Genomic DNA, 22,126 nt, shown 5'->3' with positions numbered 1-22,126 from the left:
GTTTTTGGAAATGTGAAAGTTTTTTGATTTAAAAACTCTTGCATGCTCGTAAGAGGCAGATTTTACACACAAACATTTCTGAGCCAGAAGAGTGTAGAAGACGGAAAAAAATGCTGCAGCGAAATTCCTTTCTCTCTCACCGGTTCCAACATAATTAACCTCTAGCTTTTGGGGAGTTCTTTATCAAAGGAGATTATTTCAACCTCTTCAGATTGCCAGGGATGGAGTCTACTGTATGTAATCATTTGTCACCTTTAGAAAACTCTCTACGCATGATGTCCAGTGAAGTTTGCCGAAGCGTCACTTCAGCAGAGTAGGCTTAGTGTAAATGGAAGGAACCGAAAATTTCTGATGTTTCTCTCCAGTGCAACGGCCGCGCTACAGATTGTTGGCTTAGATGGTCAGCTTGGTCTGTGAGATACCCGCCGTCGAATGCAACTGATCTGTTTTGGGAAAGACCGTACCAGAAGATGTCTACAGCCCAGGAGGTTAACATTACTTAAATTTTCCGTTAGAGATGGGGACATTTGCAACCATTGCCGACCCCTATTTCTCGATAAACTATCAATAATTTTATTCATTTATTGAGTAGAAATATTAAGTGTCTGTATCATGAACAGATTATTATTGTTAATTTAAAAATTAAATTGATTTCTAACTTCTAGTGCTCCAGAGGATATCCTTGTCTAATTGCAATGAATTATATATTTAATAAATCAGCTTACCTACTATTTTGGTGTGATAATTATAATACTTACTACATACACTTTCTTAACCAGGGTTGTAGCATATTTAGATTACACAACGCAATGATTTAACTTTTTTTTTAGGTTATGTTGATTTTGTTGTTGGTGTTCTTCTTAAGGTAATTAAAAGGCAGGTTATTCACCACATTCAGTTGACTTATTTAAGAGGAAAGTTTATACACCACAATAATATATGTTAAAATCATGTCTCAATTATGAGTGAGAAGAAAGGAAATTGAAAGATGAGTTTCTCAAAATGTTTGCCATTTGAGCTCAAAGTTCTTCATAACTCATTTGAATTTGTGTGTTAAAACCAATCCTAAAACACTTGATATCTCTGTTTTCAGCTCTTCTATGACTTTTCATTGAAGTCGGGGAAACTTTATCATATCTCTATTTGTAGAAATCAAAATGTCTTGTGGGGGTAAATAGGTCCTTTATTCAAAGAGATTTGAGAAACCTCTTTCGATGACACAATTGGTATAGTGACTTTTGAGAAAGTGCAGGATGTTACCTGGTAAATGTCAAAGAGCCCCCATCATGCTGAAACCATGTGGTTTGGAAACAGGTCTCTTTTGTTGAATATTGGTCCATTTCGGTGAAAAAAATGTTCAGACAAAAATAATCAAGCTTCATAAATGAGTTTCCTTTAGGCCCTTTTGCAAGCACACCAAAACTGTGATACTAGCTCCACCCATTCATGCGTTATTCAAATAACAGATTAGCAATAACAGCTATTGCTAAGTAAGAACAGATTGTGCTTTATGGAAAACCCCAATCAAGATAACTTTTACTAAAAAAACTATAAACTTCCATGACAGACCACTTATTACAGCCAATGATTGTGGAAAATATTCATGCTTGGTTTAAATAAATGTGATTGGATTAAGTTATTTGGATGGGAGCACACAAGGATCATTTGCTTAAGGGAACAGATGTCTGTGTTGAGGACTTTTTAGAGAAGATGGCTCATATTCATATTACATATGGGCAAAGCCATGAAAACACCTGCACAACCAGCTTGTTCATTGTCTGGGATTTGAACCCAGGTTGAACTACCAGAGTTCAGCACCAAAAAATTATTAATCAGCTACCAATTGGCTTTTGAATAGATGTGATTTTAATGGTATGGAATACAACTGACTGTATAATATAAAGTTCTTGTACAAAACAATATCCAAATCAGTTTCAACTGTTTCTGCAATCTCAGTAATTACTGCATTAGAATGTTGTAAATTAATCTGAATTGCTTTTAACCTTTCGGGACAGGTGCCTGAATCACCGAACTGCTCTCTTGGGATGGCACACTGATAGGATACACTGTCTTGCTATGATGGGCAATTTGCGCTGCTAAGCCTAACTTTAGAAAAAATTCACATAAATTAAATTTGTAGTCTAGTTGTTCCAATTTTTGGCACATAATGAGAGGAACACTCAGATAGTTTTCAGAATTGATTTGAAAACTTTATCATTATATTTGCCTTGCCATTTGAAGTATAAAAAATGATTTTCTAAATGACACACAAAACATTTGCCTCAGTGCTAGCCAAACTGTGATTGAATAAAATCTCTAAAACACTAGAACATATATATACCCATATCACTAAAAATAAAAACAAAAGTTCCCAGAAGCATTGAGAAGATCCCCATGTGTTTATATCAGCTGATGCCAACTCTGTTTATTTACAGTACTCAACCCACCACTTTCACTTTGATTCCGAAACAAAGTACCAGAAATAAAAAATACTGCAAGGGAATGCAGATGAACATTCTCCACATTCAAAAGATCCCACCATAACAGGCATAAGGCTACATCTAATGGGAGGAAAGATACTAATTAAACATTCTGTCAAAAAATTCAGACGTGCTACACCCATCCTAACAGTCTATTTAAACATCGATTCATATATAGCACAGCTGGCTCTGGGATACATTTAGAAGACAATGTTCATATGATACGTCAACCCCAAAAGGGATAATTTCAAAGTTTACCATAATTTATTTTTAGATAAAATGTCAAACTCTCTAATATTCCTTAAATAGTTTGAACTTGAGATTTTAAATTACAAACAGCATCAACCTTTAAATTAGATTTGTGATTAGGCTTTTTATAGTTAACACAAATATCATGTTCAAATGTATTCCCACTTGCTAAATGCTTAGTTTCAGCACATTTGGGTATAATGTTGCTGTTCTGTATAAAATTCTTAGTATGGGCAGTAATATCATCTTGAAATTTTCTTGAATTCTTTAGAATTATTAAAAATCCATGTTAAATTAATTTTACTAATTTTTTTAATCTTTTTTTTAAGTCATTGGGTTGGTAAATACAGTCCAGCTCTTTTCCATTTTATTTTGTATAGGAAATTTAACATCAGTTTCACTTTCTATTAGGAATTGATTTTATGATTTTTGTTAACTTCATCTTTGCCTTAATAGAGTTGCACATTATACACTGAAGCAAGAATTAATTTTCACAAGTTATTATCTCTAGATCATCCTTTACATTTTAATATCATTAACAACTGTTTTCAATGCACCTAAATCAGTGATCTCAAACTCAGATTGCATGTGGGCTGAATGCACAATATGAAGAAAGAGAAAGCAGCTGGTGGGCCAGAACAGTTTTTTAACAAAATTTAAAAATTCTTAAAAAAAGAAAAGATTTCACTTACTAAATGTGTTAAAGCATACATAAATAATGATAATAAAAAATTTAATTTATATTTATTTTCTACTGAAGTATAAAAATTGGTACCTACAAAAGAAATTTTAAGTAATTCCAGTATATTGAAGTAACTTGTAAATAACTTACTTTTATAACCTAACCTGGAAACTTGGGGGGGGGACAGAATACTGAAGCCCTACCACCTGTCAGTCTGCAAACTAAATTTACTGACTAACAACAAAGTGGGAGAAATTCTCCCACTTTGTCTAGCCCTGACCTACCATACAAGCATACAGTGATAAAGTCCCAACCTATTCATTCTATGTAGTCATGCAGAAAAGGTCAGTCCATATCTTTATGTTTCTAAAACCATAAGCAACACCTTTGCAACAAACATGTGTTGAAATGTATTCATGGGCTGCATAGATGCATGGAATTGCTTCGGGGTCATGAGTTTGTGAAAACTGATCTAAATCATTTTATTTGGCTGCTTCAGCAAGTAAACTGCTTCTCTTCACTTTCCTTAACCTCTTTACACCAGTTTCCAAGTTGATAGGATTGATACTCTTAATAATTTTATTTTTAATCTTGTCAGGTGTGTCTTTTAAAAATTGTTTGGGTGTACTATCGCAGTATGTTCTAAGTCTACCCTCTTTTTGGAATGAGATTGAGACCTTGTTTTTGTCACCTCAGAGAAACTTTTCAACTATGTCTCTTATACTATAATAAAAATCCATGCATGGATAAAAGACTATGCAACAGACATAGAAAGGCAAAAAATCAAACATGATGCAACATATGGTAGATTCTGATTAAATAGCAAAGAACCAATTCATAAGTTGTTGTCATAGTATTGTGAATTAAAGCTTTTCTGTATTTATTATCTGATTTGTGGTGTCATTTGTCAGCTTTAATGAGAAATAAAGCTGAGAATGCTATATGGCATCTTTGATATTAAATACATCCATTGAAAGCAGGTCAGTATGCAGTTTTTTCTTTGATTTACTTGGTGGATATTTATTTGGCTGTGTGTTTTCCAAGTTTGATGTTCATTTAAGGTAAAACATCCTGACAATCTTCGTAGATATCAACATCAACCCTAATATTGCTAGACCTGTGAGAGAAACAGAAATTTGGTATCCATTTAATGGAAGACCTGACCCTTCAGTTCAGATAATCGGACTTCAGTCCCATCTTTGGTTTTCTTCTTGGACTTCAGTCCATATGAAGACAGATGGCTGTAACAAACTTTTTTTTTTTTTTAGCTAGCTGACAAATGACTTCTTCAAGAAGAGCTTTTATTTAGTTCATCAGTGCTGCCTGATGACTGCCGATGATTCGTTCCAAATAAAGTGAACATGTTAGGCTGTAAAGGTCTCAGACAGATATATTTTTATCATCCCTTTTATTTTTATCCTTTTTTGTGTGTGTTTGTCTGACAATATTGAAAGATGATAAAATATCCTTTGGGATAATAATGCATATTTGTGCAAAAAAACACAATTTTGAATAATGATATCATTATTTATAAAGTACTATTTTAAATTTTATAGGTGGCCTGAAATACCTGAAGCGTATTAAGTTTTGTAAATGTATATATTTGGAGGATACTTGTATGAACATGCTTTCAGTCACAAAGAACTCTTTAAAGCATCTTGAAGTGATTAGTTGTGGCAATATTTCAGACAAAGGGATTCTGTCAATTTCAGCTCTGGAGTATGTCTTTTAATCAACATTTTTTGAAATATTGGTTTATTACTTGTCGTCGTCTTGTATAATGCTAGAAGTGTCAGTTTTTTGCATTTATTTTTTTTTAATATGCACATAAAAGTAAACATGCTTCATTGCTCTAAAATTTACTTTTTTTAAACTGTGAAGAAAAATTCTGATGTGATTTTATATTTAATGTCTGAAGATTCAACTGCAGCTGACTATCATATGAAATCAAAATCTTCTTAACATTAATTTTTCATCCAGTAAAACTAGTTTGTGCCACTTTAGGATAACAAGAAAGAAATCAGGGATAAACTTTTTATAAGTTTTATAAATAAAAATTACATTTGTGTAAAATGATGTATTTTCTGCTTACAAAACTGTAAAAGTAATATGTTGTTTATCAATTTGAAAACGAGTTATATATTAAATTTATATAAATTTTTTTGTTTTTAAATCTTAAAAGTCATAGCTATTATTTTTATGCCTACATTTAAATCATAAACATAAATCATATAAATAATTGTATTGTAGTTAAATTTATTAATATTTTGAAATAATTTTTCATATTTCAGATTGACATTCTTCGAATTTCCTGTTATATAAATAAATTAAATATTGTCACCACTTGATTTAATGACTCGCTCTTTAGCTTCTGTGTATAGCTGAATCAATTATTGCTTGTATACATATGCCCATAAAAGCAGAAATTAATAAAAATTTGCTGCAACATAATAGTTTTTCATTTAACATATAAAAAGTAGGATTTTAAATAAATTAGTAATTATATTGGATACCTGCTGGTACATAAATTCAGATACTTTGTTCCAGTATCAGTTTATTCTGATGCTAAGTTTTAGAAGGTGTCATAATCCAGAAGGGCAACTCACAGAAATCTAAAAAGGAACACTTCATTCCCTGCAGCTAGAATTTTCAGCTGCAGCCATAATTTGCATTAAAGTATTTCTTAAAATTTAACAAAAATGACATATTTTTTAACACTGGTCTGCAGTTTTTGAATGGTTCTTGTGAAGTAATTTGCATATGGTATCTTCAAAGTGTAGTAATACTGGATGTTCAAAATGTTAGCAAAAATAAATTTATCAGCATACGTTAAAGTCATTCTTTCATGTGTTATCCATATATTATTTGCAAGTTTATGTTAGTTACTGATCATCTGTGCATCCCAGTATTAATTTTGAAGACTTCTATTATGAAGATGTGTTGCACTCCTCTTGAAATACATAAGTTAATAATTCATGAGAACTATTAATGTCAAAATTTTGCAGATATCATAATCATGTACATAGAAGGTATGCTTTTAAATCCCTAAAGCATGAATATTTAATTCTGTTAAATTTAGAGTCTGATCAAGACTGCCAAGCACAGAACCCTTTCATGTTCCTTCCTCCGATGCTCAATTTCCTTGTTTTCGTAAAGGAGGGGGGAAAGGTTTACATAAAAAAGGTAATTATAGAAAGATTCAGGAGCCTGATAAATTTTGAAGTCACAGTCTTGGACCTTTTAAGTCTGTGCTGTAATTAATCCCTAATAAAGCTCAAACTCAAACTGTGTGTATATTGCTTTACAAAACAGATCTTGCATTTTCTATTTGTGAAACTGGGAAGCATTCTTAAGTGAATCTCATGGAAAATAGAAAGTATGGCTGTGGCTGCTGAAAAGGTTTTGCATACTGTGGGGTCTACTTGCTTATCTTCTAAGTGACAATTGTACGTGTAATAACTGCACAGGAGAAGGGTTTAATGTACCCTTTATTAAACTCTTTAAATTTTACAACGCGTCAATTCGAGGCTAACACACTACGCCTCCCTTGGGCGGTAACTGAAATCACAGAACTAAGTTAAAAATTCGAAGACGTTCACAAGTAGTAGAAGATGAGCTACAGTGCTCAGATAACTCCTGTTACTTAAAACCACATCAATACTAGTGGCAGCAAAGAAAATGCTGTTATGCTATGTTAAACCAGCAATAACTCCGGGAGTACAAGCTCACGCAACAGAGGTAGCCGCAATATCCTAACTCTCTCAAACTTTCCTTCTAAAACTCGGTATTTAAACTCTTTCTCTACAAGGTAGAATTTGGATTCCTTCACGCGCATAAATATTCTGGCATTGACAATTAGGGGAATGAAAGTTTATAGGAAAGAATCTGAAATTAAATAAAATTGGTTACTCTTGCAACCAACATGTGTTGAATTGGATTCATGGGCTATATAGATAGATGCATGGAATTGCTTCGGGGGTCATGAGTTTGTAAAAACTGATCTAAATCATTTTGTTTGGCTGCTTCGGCAAGTAAACTGCTTCTCTTCACTTTTCTTAACCCCTCTTTACACCAGTTTCCAAGTTGATAGGATCGATACTCTTAATAATTTTATTTTTAATTTTGTCAGGTGTTTCTTTTAAATTGTTTGGAAGTACTATTGCAGTATGTTATAAGCCTACCCTCTTTTGAAATCAGATTGAGACCTTGATTTCACTCTTGTTTTTGTCACCTTGGAGAAACTTTTCAACTATGTCTCTTAGACTAAATAATAAAAATCCATGCATGGATAAAAGACTATGCAACAGACATAGAAAGGCAAAAAATCAAACATGATGCAATATATGGTAGATTCTGATTAAATAGCAAAGAACCAATTCATAAGTTGTTGCCATAGTATTGTGAATTAAAGCTTTTCTCTATTTATTATCTGATTTGTGGTGTCATTTGTTAGCTTTAATGAGAAATAAAGCTGAGAATGCTGTATGGCATATTTGATATTAAATACATCCATTGGAAGCAGATCAGTATGCAGTTTTTTCTTTGATTTACTTGGTTGATATTTATCTGGCTGTGTGTTATCCAAGTTTTAGTCCTATAATATAATTTTACTTAAGATTGTTAAAGACTAATAGTCATGTTCAGAAAAAGAACAAAATTCTATATATATTGTCAGAAATCCAGATTGTGATGTACTAAATGCTTTGAGAAATTTTTAAAATGTTGTTTTCTTATGTTTATGTATGTAATTGAATGAAAATTTTTTTCTTCAGAATATTCATCAAAGGATGTAATATTATTTACATATTTACTTTTGATTCTTAATTAGTCTAGCAATTAACAGTACTCCCATTTATAATATATTTAGATATCAAATATTAAATGGTTGCTTCAGTGTCATGATAAATATTTTGATTCCTCTTTTTTTTTTTTTTTTTTTTTTTAGGAATTTGGAAACTTTGTATCTTTATGATCTACCAGAAGTTAAGGATCGGAGTTATTGCAAATCTGTTTTGCAAAAGAATTTACCAAGATGTAAGATTGATTTTCCATTAATTCAGGAAGAAGAGACTAATGAATAGCTTTACAAATCTTTGAATAATAGGTTTAATGAACATTATAAATAACTCTCTCTGTTCAGATTTTTGTATCTGTAATAAACTCTGATTTCAAAAATATTGTTATATTTTCCTGATAATACAACTGAAAATCAAGGGCGTGCAGTCCATATGTGCAGGGTGAGCAAAAATTCTATCTTTATATGGTATATAATAAATATATTCAAATATTATGTTAATTTGCTTGCTTGTATTCCCGCCGTGTGTGCGGTACTAGGTGCTGCACCTTGTAGTGCATTCAAAAGCAAATGAACATAGGAAGTACGCACTGCGCACTAATAGAAAATCATGCTTTATATGTATGGGCTACTGAAGAAGCACAGCATACTATAACACTGAGGCAAGTGCAGCTATTTTTCCTGCACTTTGCATTCAGAATCATCCAAAGGTACGGTTCACTAAGCGTTGTATTAGAGCGGGGATATACGTGCTGAAGCGCTTTTGGTTTTTAACTGATTAACTGGCCATACGATTTTGCAGACAATTAATGTTTAAATTTATATATTGTAAGATTTTGTTTTTATGGAAATATAAAAGAAGTATTTCATCAATATAAAGGGAAATGTTTTAGTATGGTAAAATAATTTCAGTGATGTATTATATTTATGGAAATAATTCTCTGAAAAACAATTTTGTTTTGTTAAACAAAAAAGAAACGAATTTTAACAGAACAGTCCAAATTTTACTATTCATTGTGTCTTACAGACAGTATATTAGTTATGATCTGTCTAACACCATATCCCTGGTTTTGTTTTTAAAAATTGTCAAGATGTTTTTTGCAGAATATATGATTTCCAAATGTTAAAAACAATTAATAAATATAATTTAATCCACTGACCGAACAAGAAACAGTTCGTTCTGTTGTGCCAGCGTGCAATGAAATCCTCTGCACGTGGAATAGACGTTCGGTCTGTCGGCACCAATGAGCATCCTGATGTCATCAGGCTGATGATGAGGCACCGCAGCGGCGGGTGCCGTGTGGTACTACGTTTGCTGAAAATATAAGTTTTTCGTGGAAGCCCGAAGCGTTGCTTTTTCGCCGCCAATATGACACCATACAACACAAGACATGATTTTTGCTTCAGTGCTAGTAGAATTCTCGTAAGTTTTGCTGTTTTTATAGTTATACCTCGACTACTCGTAGGTAAATATTTTATTTATTGTATTCTTTAAATTTATATTCATAATAAATAACCCATTTCAGAATGGAGAACTCAGATGTCTCAATAATTAAAGATTTATTGGAAAATCCATTTTCGAGACGAGACGTTACTACAAAAAATGAAATAGTTAAATTAAGTAGACCGATGCCGAATATTATTCTATCGCAAAACATTAAGATTAAAGGACAACAGTGTGTACGACATTTTCAAAAATCTATGTATAAAAAATTTAAATGGTTAACCGGTTGTAGTGAATTGAATAAGTTGTACTATTGGCCATGTTTACTTTTTGTTGTAATTGAAAAGAACAAGAATATTTGGACAAAACAAGGCTACAGTGATTTAAATCATCTCCACGAAGCTGCAAAGAAACATGAAAAAACACAATCTCACATAAATGCCATAATACTATTAAAAACATTTGGTACCGCTAGGATAGATTTAATGTTAGATCAACAAAAGGCTTCATTGATTGCTCAACACAATGAAAAAGTAACAAGAAATAGAAATATTCTCAGATTAATAGATATAGTTTGTTACTTAGCAAAACAAGAAGATGCATTTCGTGGACACAATGAGAATATAAATTCCCTTAATCGAGGAAATTATATAGAATTAATAACTTTAATTAGTAAATATGATGACCTTTTAGCCAACCATCTACGAACTGCAACTGTGTTTTCTGGAACCTCTAATAGAATACAAAATGATATTATTGCATCGATAAAATTTCAGAAATTAGAAACGAGGTAAAAGAAACGCCATTCATTGCTATTATGCTGGATGAAACATCTGACATATTTCACAAATCGCAATTATCGGTTGTGCTACGATATGTTAATAATTGTAGTGCGCCAGTGGAAAGATTTTTGTTTTTTAAAGATGTTAGTGGTGATCGTTCAGCGGAAGCTTTGTGTAATGTTGTGCAAGAAACGATTTTGAGTTGGGGGTGTGAGAATAAACCGATTACTCAAATGTACGATGGGGCGGCAGTCATGGTAGGAGCGTTGAATGAGACACAGAAAAAAGTAAAAGACATTTTCCCAGAAGCTATGTTTGTGCATTGTTGCGCACATGTACTTAATTTAGTTCTGTTGCAATCTGTATTGTTTATAAAAGATTGTAAATTATATTTTGCAACAATTTCTGGCATAGCCTCATTTTTTTCGGTGTCTACAAAAAGAAATCATGTTTTAAATGAAATTATTAAAAGAAAATATCCAAACATAGCTACAACACGTTGGAACTATTCATCTTGTTTGGTAAATACCGTAAAAAGCGAAAGGCAAGGTCTATCTGATTTATTTGAAAATATTATTGAGAATCCAGAAGGCTGGAATAACGATACAATTAATATTGCAAAGAGTTATCACGTTTTTTAAAGAATTTAACGGTAATTTTCTCCTAAATATTTTGGTCAAAGTGTTTAGTTATACTGATGTTCTATTTGATATTTTACAAAAACTAACTTAGATATAGCATATTCTAGTCAAAAAGTAGAGGAAGTAAAAGATGCAATTCAAAATATGTGAACTTCTGTTGCATTTGATGAAGTTTATGAAGAGACTATTTCTGTAGTGAGTCTCCCAAATTAAAAAAAATGTGTAAATTTACAAAACTCAAGTGTAGACCAAGACCAACATTTTAAAATTTATATTATGAAATAATGGACACTATTTATTGTCAGTTAGATGTCTGTTTTAAAAAATGAATTCGCTCAAATTTTTTGAACTATTGAATTTGTTTTTTTAAGAAATATCAAAGTAAATTTCCGGATGAATGCCTTAATTCGTTAAAGTACACTTATGCAAAACATTTCAATTTTGTAAAGCTAACCAATGAATTATGCGTTCTTTATCGTAGTGAGTCATACCACGAAATGAATTTATCAAAACTTATTCAACATATAATGCTGAATGATTTGAATGCGATAATTAAGTGAAGTAAATAAATTGGCACATTTAATTTGTACAATTCCATTTTCAACTGCTTCGGTGGAGAGATTATTTTCAGCATTGAAAAGAGTAAAAAATTATGCACGCAATACGAGCCAGGATAGATTAAGCAATTTATCTCTAATAACAATAGAAAAAGAAATGTTACATTTATTACAGTCAAAACCAGTTTTATGATCATGTAATTGATGATTTTGTTAGTAATACAGATAGACGTATGGATTTTGTGTACAAATGAATAATAAAAAATTAAAGAAGTGTTTAATGTACATTTTTATGGTTTTATTATTATTATTGTTGTTCTCTGCACACCCTGCATGAAAACCTACCGCACATCACTGCTGAAAATACTAAATTTTACTTTGGCTTACATATTTTAATACGGTTTTAAGGTAAAATATATATTTATAAAATCTTGCTTTGTATAATAAAGCATACCAGCAGATGAGCAAATAAAATGTCTTAACATTGTTTGTTTGATCTAAGTTCAATTCCTGATGAACAGGCTAACTGCATGGACATTTTCATCTTTTTTCCCTTTTGTAATGTGAATGTGAGCTGGTTTTCTCTTAGAATGCCCTTCATGAAGGTATCTTTTCTCTTAAGCAGATAGCCTTCACATGCTTTGCCATAATCTCATAAATTCAATTTGGTGTTATCTGTCACCTTATGACAGATATAAAAATATCAGCATGGGACAACAGCTATTAGTAGTTAAATATACAGTCAAAAGTCGTTAATTCGGACACCCATAATCCGGACCTCAAAGCTAAAAACTTTCTGCGCATGCGCATTGGCGTTTACACGTGCGCGTAAGACCTTTACGACTGCGCATAGGCGTGTGTGCGCAAGCGCAGAATACGTTTTCGCATGCACGTTTAATGTATAATGAACGGTATAAGCTAAAATTATCTAATTATCTATTTCAGTTAATGTTGATGATTGCGTTGTTCCTTAATCTTCGAATTGGATGCTGCTTATTATTTTTTGCAGACTGTAAGAGCAATTTTATAAAAGTAAACTTGAACTTTCGATTATGTCAAATAGAATTTCCGATGCTGGAGCTCCCAAAGGATCTACAAAAAGAAAGTATGTTTCGATGTCCGTCAAACAAAAAGTGGAATTGCTGCAAAAAATGGATAAAGACATGAAGAAGGTGACAGAGAGGTTAGTGAAAACGAAAAATTTCGATTGACAAGTTAGTCGGTATTCTCGGCACAGCAATTACGGGACTTGAACAGCGGAACTTTGTAACTGAACAAAAAATTATGTCTGTTTATAGAATTAAAGAGAAAGTATTATCACATAAAATGAAGCAACTTAAACAACTTGGTTTAATCCTAGTATCCGGTGCACATGGGATTTGGCGACTTTATGATGAGCAGTAAAAACGGGACATATGCAATGAATAGTAAACAGGTCATTCAAAAAATATATACAGTTAAATATAGTATATATTATGTATATACACACATAGTATATAGTTTAAAGACGTTCTTTGGATCATTTTTGGTGTTGGCGATAATTTTCAAAATCGCGCCAAGGCTACACTTTATACTAGGATTTTACCAACAACTTACATTGAAAGAAATGTTTAATAAAGTAAACAAATAAATATTAAGCTTTTTTTTTTTTTTTGTAAATTTTGATACCCTATAGATCATAATTGTTCTTTATTTCATAAATTATGGTTTTTCATATTTTTAATTTTAGAATTTCTGCATGCCATCTTACCAGATTTAAACTGATGATCTATAATCCGGAAAAATATATAATCTGGAATCGCCGAAGTCCCGACGAATCCGGATTAACGACTTTTGACTGTATAGCCAGGAAAATAGCAAGATATGTTTTCAGCATAAAAATTTTTGGTACGCTGTTTGCTCAAAAAGGGGCTTTTGAAGTGCCTCCTAAAACTTGTAACCGAAAAATTTAGCACATCATAAATATATGCATGATACCTGAATCCTAAACACTATAAAGTAAGTAATCAGAAGTAGTAATTTCAAATGAAATATCCCCTTGGGAGTAGTTTCCCTTCTGAATAGGGGGAAATGTAGGCCATATTGCAGGAATTTGGAGAAAAGCACCCATTCAATTTCCAGGGATAAATGTTCCTCCCCTTGCGATGCAGTTCGTTTAGTAGGTGCGTGTTACATTGGCTAAAAAATTTATTAAACTTCATAACCAAAGAATTTTAAATACAAATCATTCTAAATTTTGAAATGCATTCATGATCTACCAAATCAATAATTATTCTCTTAACTTTGCCAGCTTTGCACTTAAATTTATGTTAATTTTTATTTCATTAATTAAGGGATTATAATAAATGTTAATTTTAAATTTTACTCAATGAGATCTGTAAGAAAAATCATACAAGGTGTGGCTATTAATTTACAGGAATGCTCTAATAACACCAGAACAAATGATGTGAAAAACGTAACCTTTTAATGTTTCGAAATAATCCACATCTGCCATAATACATTTCTGTGCTCAGCTGTTTAAGTTGTGGAAACAACTTTTAAAGTCCTATTTAGGAAGGCTCTTCAATGTCGACGTCGCGTTCTTCTTGATGTCTTCAACATCCACAAAGCATGTTCCTTTGATCACAGTTTTGAGTTTGGGAAACAAAAAGAAGTATGCGGGGGCCAAGTCAGGAGAGTATAGCGGATGATGCAGCTCCACAACCTCATGCTTGGCCAAAAACCTCTTCACTGGCAATGCAGTGTGGGGGCGGGCGTTGTCATGCAACATGACGTCGACATTGAAGAGCCTTCCGAATAAAAGTTGTATATAAAGTTGCTGTCTAGTAACTCTAACCCATGGAAGCTGCCATTATCAGTCGTGATGTCACACATTGTGATGCATCATGGCTTCATTTTCATTGCGCAGGACATATGGGGAAGGCTATCTATTCTAACCTCCTTGCACTTTCCCAAGGTCGGAGAAGAGACCTGGAGTGCGATTATGGGATGAGAAACTAGACTCTGCGCTGTACCGTTATGTAACTAGCCAATTAAATTAGATTTCTCGGTGACATCAGATTGTGGGCATGGTCTTTTGTTACATGACGCGATGATCCTATCGCCATTTTAACTATTGACTATCTGATGGTTCTATGTTTTGGTAGTGATTGAATGAGTACGGCACGTATTCGAAAAAGAGTGTGCTTTGCATGTTCTGTGAAAAAAATTTATTTGAATACACAGTAGAAGTATTACTTTAATTTTTTGCTCTCAGTTTAAGGAAAATAAAATTACTGAAAAAGTGCCATTTTCTCCTTTGCCATGCTTGATAAAAAAATTAAAAAAGCACATAACAGTTGCACAATTAATCATTGTAAAACTTTTCCAGATCTTAACAATGTGAGAAATGTTATAAATCTTGCTTTTTATCTTTTATTATCTGTAATACCAAAAGACTTGACATTCCACTTGCACATTACAAAATTCTTAAAACACTAACGTACCAGTTAGTCTTTATGCATCTGTTGCATATTTATGCTGCTTGAAAATTACGTTTATGGTATAATTCATCACTGAATACATAAATTTAATAAAACTGTATATTTTTCAGTTTTGTTGTCTTAGTTTTTAAAAATAGGGTACTCCTCTGTTATCGGGATCAGATTCAGAAATGTATATGCGTGTGTATAGACACACATACATATGCACATGAACACATACATCTGTACATGCATGCATAAATACATACATTTCTGAATATGGTCCCAATAACCGAAGAGTACCAAAAACTGGTATCGATACATTAAATTTCCCTGGTAGACAAGATGCAGGGAGATTTGATTTTTTTTTTGCTTTCATTCACTAAAATGTACATACCATTTTACATTGCTTCACAATTTTCTTATCTCATATATTTTGCTTTACATAACATGTTTTGTAGATTTTAAAGAATTAAACTGGATAGATATGTTCATAAACAATGTTATTGGAAATTGAAAAAATGGTGCTTTTAGGATACGTGCTTTTCTCACTTATTATTAAAAATGTGAATTTAGTGGATTAAAGAACAAACATTTTCTCTTTCATATTTGTAATTAAACAGCAGGAGATAATATTTAAGTAATCTTTAGCATATTTCCAAAATAATCTTTAATGGAAGAAAAATGAATGCTTAAGTTTTCTTTCAAAGCATTCTTCCCATTTCCTTGTTAGTATAGTAAACCCATTGAGAACGGGAATTTGAATATATGCATAATCTTAATTGTATCCATTTAATTTGTCCAATGTGAGAATTCCAATTATATGCAGTATGTTGTGGAATATTGGCAGCACTGCGATAAATTTCTTTAATGACTGGTTTGAAAATTCATTCATTAAAGAAGTCAAATATTACATAGACCAGCAAAACCTGAACTGTTATGTTCTCCTCTTCTCTCTCCACCAAACTCAACTACCTTAATCCAAACAATGGATCAAGAAATTATAAAAACATTTAAAGACTGTTATGTCAGGCATGTTTACATCTCTGCAAATAAAGTACTAGATGAAAGAAAGCATACTAATGGCATTTTTGGAAGCAATTCAATGTAAGTGGATTGGGTATGTAAGCTGCTATTATGTATAGGTACTCCTTACGGGTAGTCTGTATTTTAGGGTACTCTTGGATTATTGCCAAGTTGTTGTTTCACTTACGGTAACCTGATTATTTTAACAATGTATGGTTTAGAAAACCTATCATGACGTAATTGGCTGTAATGCATGATGGCGGTGATTTTTATTGTTAGGAGAACGTTTCTCGGGGCTTATTTCTGCATTGGATGTTAGTTAGGAAGTACATTGTTTATTTGTGCATTACACTGTAAAATGGCTGCCTGTGGTAAACTGGATGTTAGGTGACGAGGGAGTGAAAGGTGTTTTTTTTTTTTTTTTTTTAAGTAGTTGAAGCCAGGAGAAAAGAAACTTTGTTGGATGTAATTCTATGGAATATTGTACTTAGAACAACGATCATATCCGATTGCTGGTATCGTACATTGTCTTTCTGATAATGGCTTCACCTCTCAGTAAATCACACAGTGATATTTAAGGATCTGGAAACCAGAGCTCATATCAGCACTATCGAAGATTTTAGAAAGAAATGCCACCGACAGCCTGGCACTACGAAGGATATTTTTTATTCTTACTTTTGTGAATTTATGTGGCGATGGCAGTGTGCAGATTCTAGTTCAGGTAATTTTAAATAGTTTTTGTATGCTGTTAGGAATTCTCTGTGTCATACACTGAAGACACAGAAATTTATAAATAAGATAAGTTGATATTTCCTTTTTGTACTGTACAGATTAGATAACATCCCTTACTTTAACAGAGGAGAATGTGCTTGCTTGAGTTTTGGCATGTGATTCATTGCTCAAAAAAAGGAAAGAAGCTATTCTTTTGAAACAGTTCATTACTGGAGATGAGAAGTGGATAATATACAATAATGCTACAAGGTAAAGATCATGGAATAGGTCAAAGAACCTTCTTTATAACACCGAGAGTGATCTTCCAAATGGCAGCTTTAGAAGCATAACATCTGCTAATTGGCACTTTTAAGCCCGGTTCACATTCATCGCTCTTTCACGTAGCTACAATTTGTATTAGGGAGAAACAGGGATATGGAACAGTTTCGCCCTCAAAACCGGTTCAAATGCACATCGTCTTTCATCCCTTAACCCATAAGCCACTGCAAGCAATGATGTCACACATGCGAAAAGAACAAACAGATTGGCGGATTTCTAACGTTTGCTTACATCTTTTTTGACATTGTTTACTATTGCTATAGAACGCCACCGGAGTGCCATTAACTCTTTAATTAATGAAAATGCAATTTATGCACAAGATCAAAGAAGAAAGAAATCTTCTATGCTGCTGAACAGTTTTAAATAAAATGTTTTGTGGCTGTTCAAATTTCAAATTTTGCTTTTTGAAAAAATGAATAACACGACAAATTAATATTATTAATATTAATTATAAATGTTTAATTATTGATTATAAATGTTTTAGAAAATATATTATTTTAATTAATTCATACAAGTATATTAAAATTATTTTGAACACATTTTACAAAGATTTTAAATAAAAAATTGCATTTTATGTTTATATTAACCATTTCACTAGCCTTACGTACCTATTGAAATTCAGAAATAAAGTTTTTAAGAAATTTGAAATGATTTTATAACCATTTAGACAGTTTATATTCTTTAAACTGCGTTTTCTTAGTTCGCATTTTTTCGATAAATCCTTTTACACTTAAGGTCCTAAAACTTATATTGATACGGACTAAATTATTTAACATTTTTACCGCTTATCTAAAATTATATACTTTATAGATACAAGAATGGGTTTTGCAATATATTGAAAAGAGAAATTATTTGAAGTGAAAATGTGATAGAGATCAAATTTGTTTCAAAGTTTTTACATAAAAACATGTTTTTAATTTTTCTCAAAAACAAATTCATTAATTGCAAGACCAATCCTTAAGATTATTACGAACACTGTAATAAATACAATAAAAAATTGAAAATTGTAGGAGAAAAAAGGCATTTTAATTATTAAACATTTCTTCCAAAAATGTAAATTAAAAAAAAAATACTAGCAAAAAAACTTTTTGCAGCTTAAAATCATTTTGTTTTACAAAACCATTCAATAATATTCATGAAAAGTAGATGAAAGTTCTTAAATAATAATAAAAAAAATCATTCGAAAGGTACAGAGTCCCCTGGTCGTGTTAAAGCCGATATGGGGGTCTTTAGTTTTAATTTGAACGGTATTTGTGGAATACCAAACATCACATAATCTTGTCTGTACTTGTTTACAAATTTCCAAATTTTGTACGGTTCCATTTAATTTTCTTCGATGATATCGCATCCCCAGATATCTATCAAATGATTGTTTCTCTGACAGTCCAGCGAGCAGTCAGTTGCACGTCAGTTATGTTGTTTGCTAAAAGTAAGTGCACGGCACAATGCAGTATGGGAAATCTCGCCATTTTGCCTTGCTCCGGAGAAAGGTAGAAACATTCAACCAAGTTCTACCTCCAATTCTGAGAGGCAGTTAATACTTGTTCATCGTGTGAATGGGACCCGTTGGAAGAATCGGTTTTTGCTGCTGGTCGAATCTGCTCTTGTGAATGGGGCTTTAGAAATGGAAATCAAAGCTAAGTGATACAACTGACTGATCCTGGAGGTGTTGTCTTCCATTCTGACATTGCTAGGTGTCACATTTTGATGAACATCAGACAAAAACTAAAGAAACTTATTGAGTATGGCTGGGATGTTTTGTGTCTCCCCTCCCATATTAATTAGACTTTTCCCTCTAGATTTTAATCTCTTCAAGGTCTCTTAAAAATTCTCTCAACGGCCTTTAATTCACTTCTTTCGAGACCATCAAACAATAGGTCAATAATTTTTTTACAAATAACACTAATGATTTTTTTAAAGGAATTTTTCAGCTGTTCGTTAGATACCAAAAGTCAGAATAAAATGATGCTTATATGATTCAGTGAAAGTTACTTATATTTTTGTATATTGCTACATTTGTGTTTATATATTAAAAAAAAAAAAAAAAATCAGATGACACAATATATCATTTTTAAGTATATACAGAAAAGTAAACATAACTGGTTAGAAGCATTACAAAATAGCTAATTAATTAAAAAAAGTAAGAGAACAGGAAAATTTTCATTAAGCATACATTGAAAATAATAATTGACTCGAAGATACATGAAAACTATTTAGCAACAGTACAAATGTGTTAAGAATTTATCTGCCATCTTCTATGAATAAAGAACAGTATAGAATTAAGTTATAATATTTTAAGAGTGGCTTCTGTCCTCTTATGTGGAGCACTTTTCCCTACATCATCGTGCTGGGCACGATTAACAACTGCTCCTCTTGTGCAATTTCATCCCAATCTGTTCTTGTTTCTGCAAACTGAACTGTTTCTGTATCTCCCTTACCTTTACTTAATGTGATTCAATGACAAGGTATTCAGAAACTAATTGTTTCTGTATTCCATTTTGGTCATTTATTGTGTTACATTTCCTATTTTTTCCAAAAAGGTGCCCTCTGGGGGACATTTTGGAACTAAATTTTTTTTTCCCGAAATTCCGTAACAGCATCTCATGTATATAGCCCATATAGAAAATTTTGCTGCATTCCGTTCACCCGTTTGTGCTGTAGGATGTCGTTTATAGAGGAAGTTTAATTATAACCACCCGGTATATTAGGAATAAAAAAAATACTTTAGCTGAAATTGACATAGATAGAAAAAATGGATTTACATAGAAAGTGATATTTTTAAAATACAGCAGAACACATACGTTAGATACTCTATTACCAACACATATATTAGATACTTTTACAGCAATAAAATTTATTAATAAACAACAAGACCAATGAATGAGAATAAAAATTATTTTATCTTTTCCATTATAGGATTAACACATGCCAAATAATTTTTTCTAAGATACATGCCAATTTAACACTTTAAAGCGAGAAGAGCTACTATTGCCATCAGCTCATTTTACCTGTGCTTAAGTTTATTTTACAAAATATATCCTTTTATGTAAAAAATAAGATAAATAAATAAAGTTATTCTAAGTAATGAGATAGCACATGTAATTAAACACTGGCTAATGTTTGTACACATAATTTTTTTATAGAAATTGTTGACTGTTGATTTATGTTGTACTATAACAGAAAAGATCCATTGAACCCATTGATTTGGATTGTTGTATGTATTGGTTGGTAGTTAGTTTAAAACATTAGCAGGACATTTATTAAAATATATTAAAATAGGACAAATATACTCCTTTACTGCCTCTAGTCATGAATATTTAAAATCAAGACTGATAAAAATCTGAAAGTTCTTTCCAATCAAGTATTCAGAATAATTCCTTCAATTTAAGTATGAATTTCAGCAAAATTATTCTTATATCAATCGCTACATGTTAGTCACAGTATGATAGAGCTTTAAAACAGAGTCGGTTTCATTCCTGGTTTACACCTGTTTTTTGTTATCAAGACTGGCTTTTTTCTCCCCCCTTCCAGAAACACAGATGACACAGAAAAAGAGTTCTTTTATTTACCAGAATTTTTTTGCATACGTAACACAAATTATAGAGGAAAAAATATTTAGCTTAAATGTGAAATGGCCATAAAAATTGATGAAAAACTTGAAGCAACCTCAATTTTTGTGGCTTATGACAAAAATGACAGTTTAGAACCAGGAAATTTAAAAAATCGCTGGAACAAAACAAAACACAATTTTGGTGAATGCTTTATCGATTCAAAGAAACAATGTACTGTAATTTTTCATGAATATACAAGTTTATATTGTTATTTCCAACACTTTTTGTTATTTTTATTGTCTGTTTGGGAATATGAGGGGTATATGCAAAATGTAATAATTCTAGACTTTAATTATCTTAAAAATTCATACATGCCTCTTTTTTCAAAAGGTCATTTACACAGTAAAATATAAGCTAGATTCAGTTTTTAATAAAATGCCTATTGGTAGGGGGAAAAATCAGCAACCTAGAAGATATTTCCTTCTTTTAAGAGAGTAAAAAACCAGCATAAATTGGATATTATTTTTTTGACAGATGCTTGCTTAGGAAATATGGCCTCTTTTCCCCTAAAGCATAGCTGTTTTTATAAGGGGGTGAAAATTAATTGGAATATTCTACTAAAAATTATTGTCTATGAAATACATTGTTCTTGTTATGCAAATTTTGTAAAACCAAGATGTAATTTTCGGAAGTGAATATTATGTATGTGATAGCATTCAATTAATTTGAAAAATCTGAAATCTGCTTTTCTGCTTGTTTGACTTGAGTTTCACTTAGTTGCATCTGAAAGTGGTGATAGTGTTCAGTTCCTGAAAGCTCTTGTGCTAAAGTAAAAAAATATATATCAATCAGCTTTATTTCTTTTACCCTCAGTACTATACATCCAATACATATCCTAAATTTCATTTTTGAGACATCAAAAATGCAGTGTGAATTTTGTCGACTGGCCAGATCAGTCTTTTTTTTTTTTTCCTTTTTTTGTAATGTGAAGATTTTATATTATTTTGCCGACACTGCCGTCTGATAAATTGTATCAAATCAGATATTTTTCCAGTTTCAAATATTTACAGTGCGAATATGGCGAATGAATATATAGGATGGCAGGGATATAGTCTATTAGGGTTAGTATTATAATAATAGAAAAGATTACGGGAAGGCTTCAGTGAACAACCATTTCTTTTCAGGACACAGTTTTCTTCTAACAATGAAGACTACAGAATGTTTGTAAAAAGTTTTTACTACCATTTAATATGCACATATATTCACACACTTGATTAAAATCCTTTTTTAAGAACATTGAAGTTTTTACTTATCAGAGCCATATTTTATAACCGGGAAGCCCAAAACTGTATCCTGAGACAACTTTCCACAGTGCGTGGCACGTTCGGAATAACGAAGAAATTGTTTT

The 22,126-nt window shown here is 31.8% G+C and overlaps 1 protein-coding gene across 1 annotated transcript in view; it reads left to right on the top strand.

Moving 5' to 3' along the window:
• LOC118193637 (ATP synthase subunit s, mitochondrial) overlaps positions 1–11,906 on the top strand; it is a 36,597-nt gene extending 24,691 nt beyond the window's left edge. Inside the window, exons 3-4 of the mRNA XM_035364749.2 lie at positions 4,968–5,130; positions 8,357–11,906. Coding sequence (XP_035220640.1) covers positions 4,968–5,130; positions 8,357–8,492 — 299 coding nt within the window. The 3' untranslated portion in view covers positions 8,493–11,906. The remainder of the gene's footprint in view (positions 1–4,967; positions 5,131–8,356) is intronic.
• The last annotated feature ends 10,220 nt before the right edge of the window (positions 11,907–22,126 follow it).

Source organism: Stegodyphus dumicola, chromosome X1, assembly GCF_044657685.1.
Source record: "Stegodyphus dumicola isolate Sdum_Otavi_A_Nest chromosome X1, ASM4465768v1".
Lineage (NCBI taxonomy): Eukaryota > Metazoa > Arthropoda > Arachnida > Araneae > Eresidae > Stegodyphus > Stegodyphus dumicola.
Note: the sequence above shows the minus strand (reverse complement) of the source record. Positions and strands in the feature narration are given on the sequence as shown.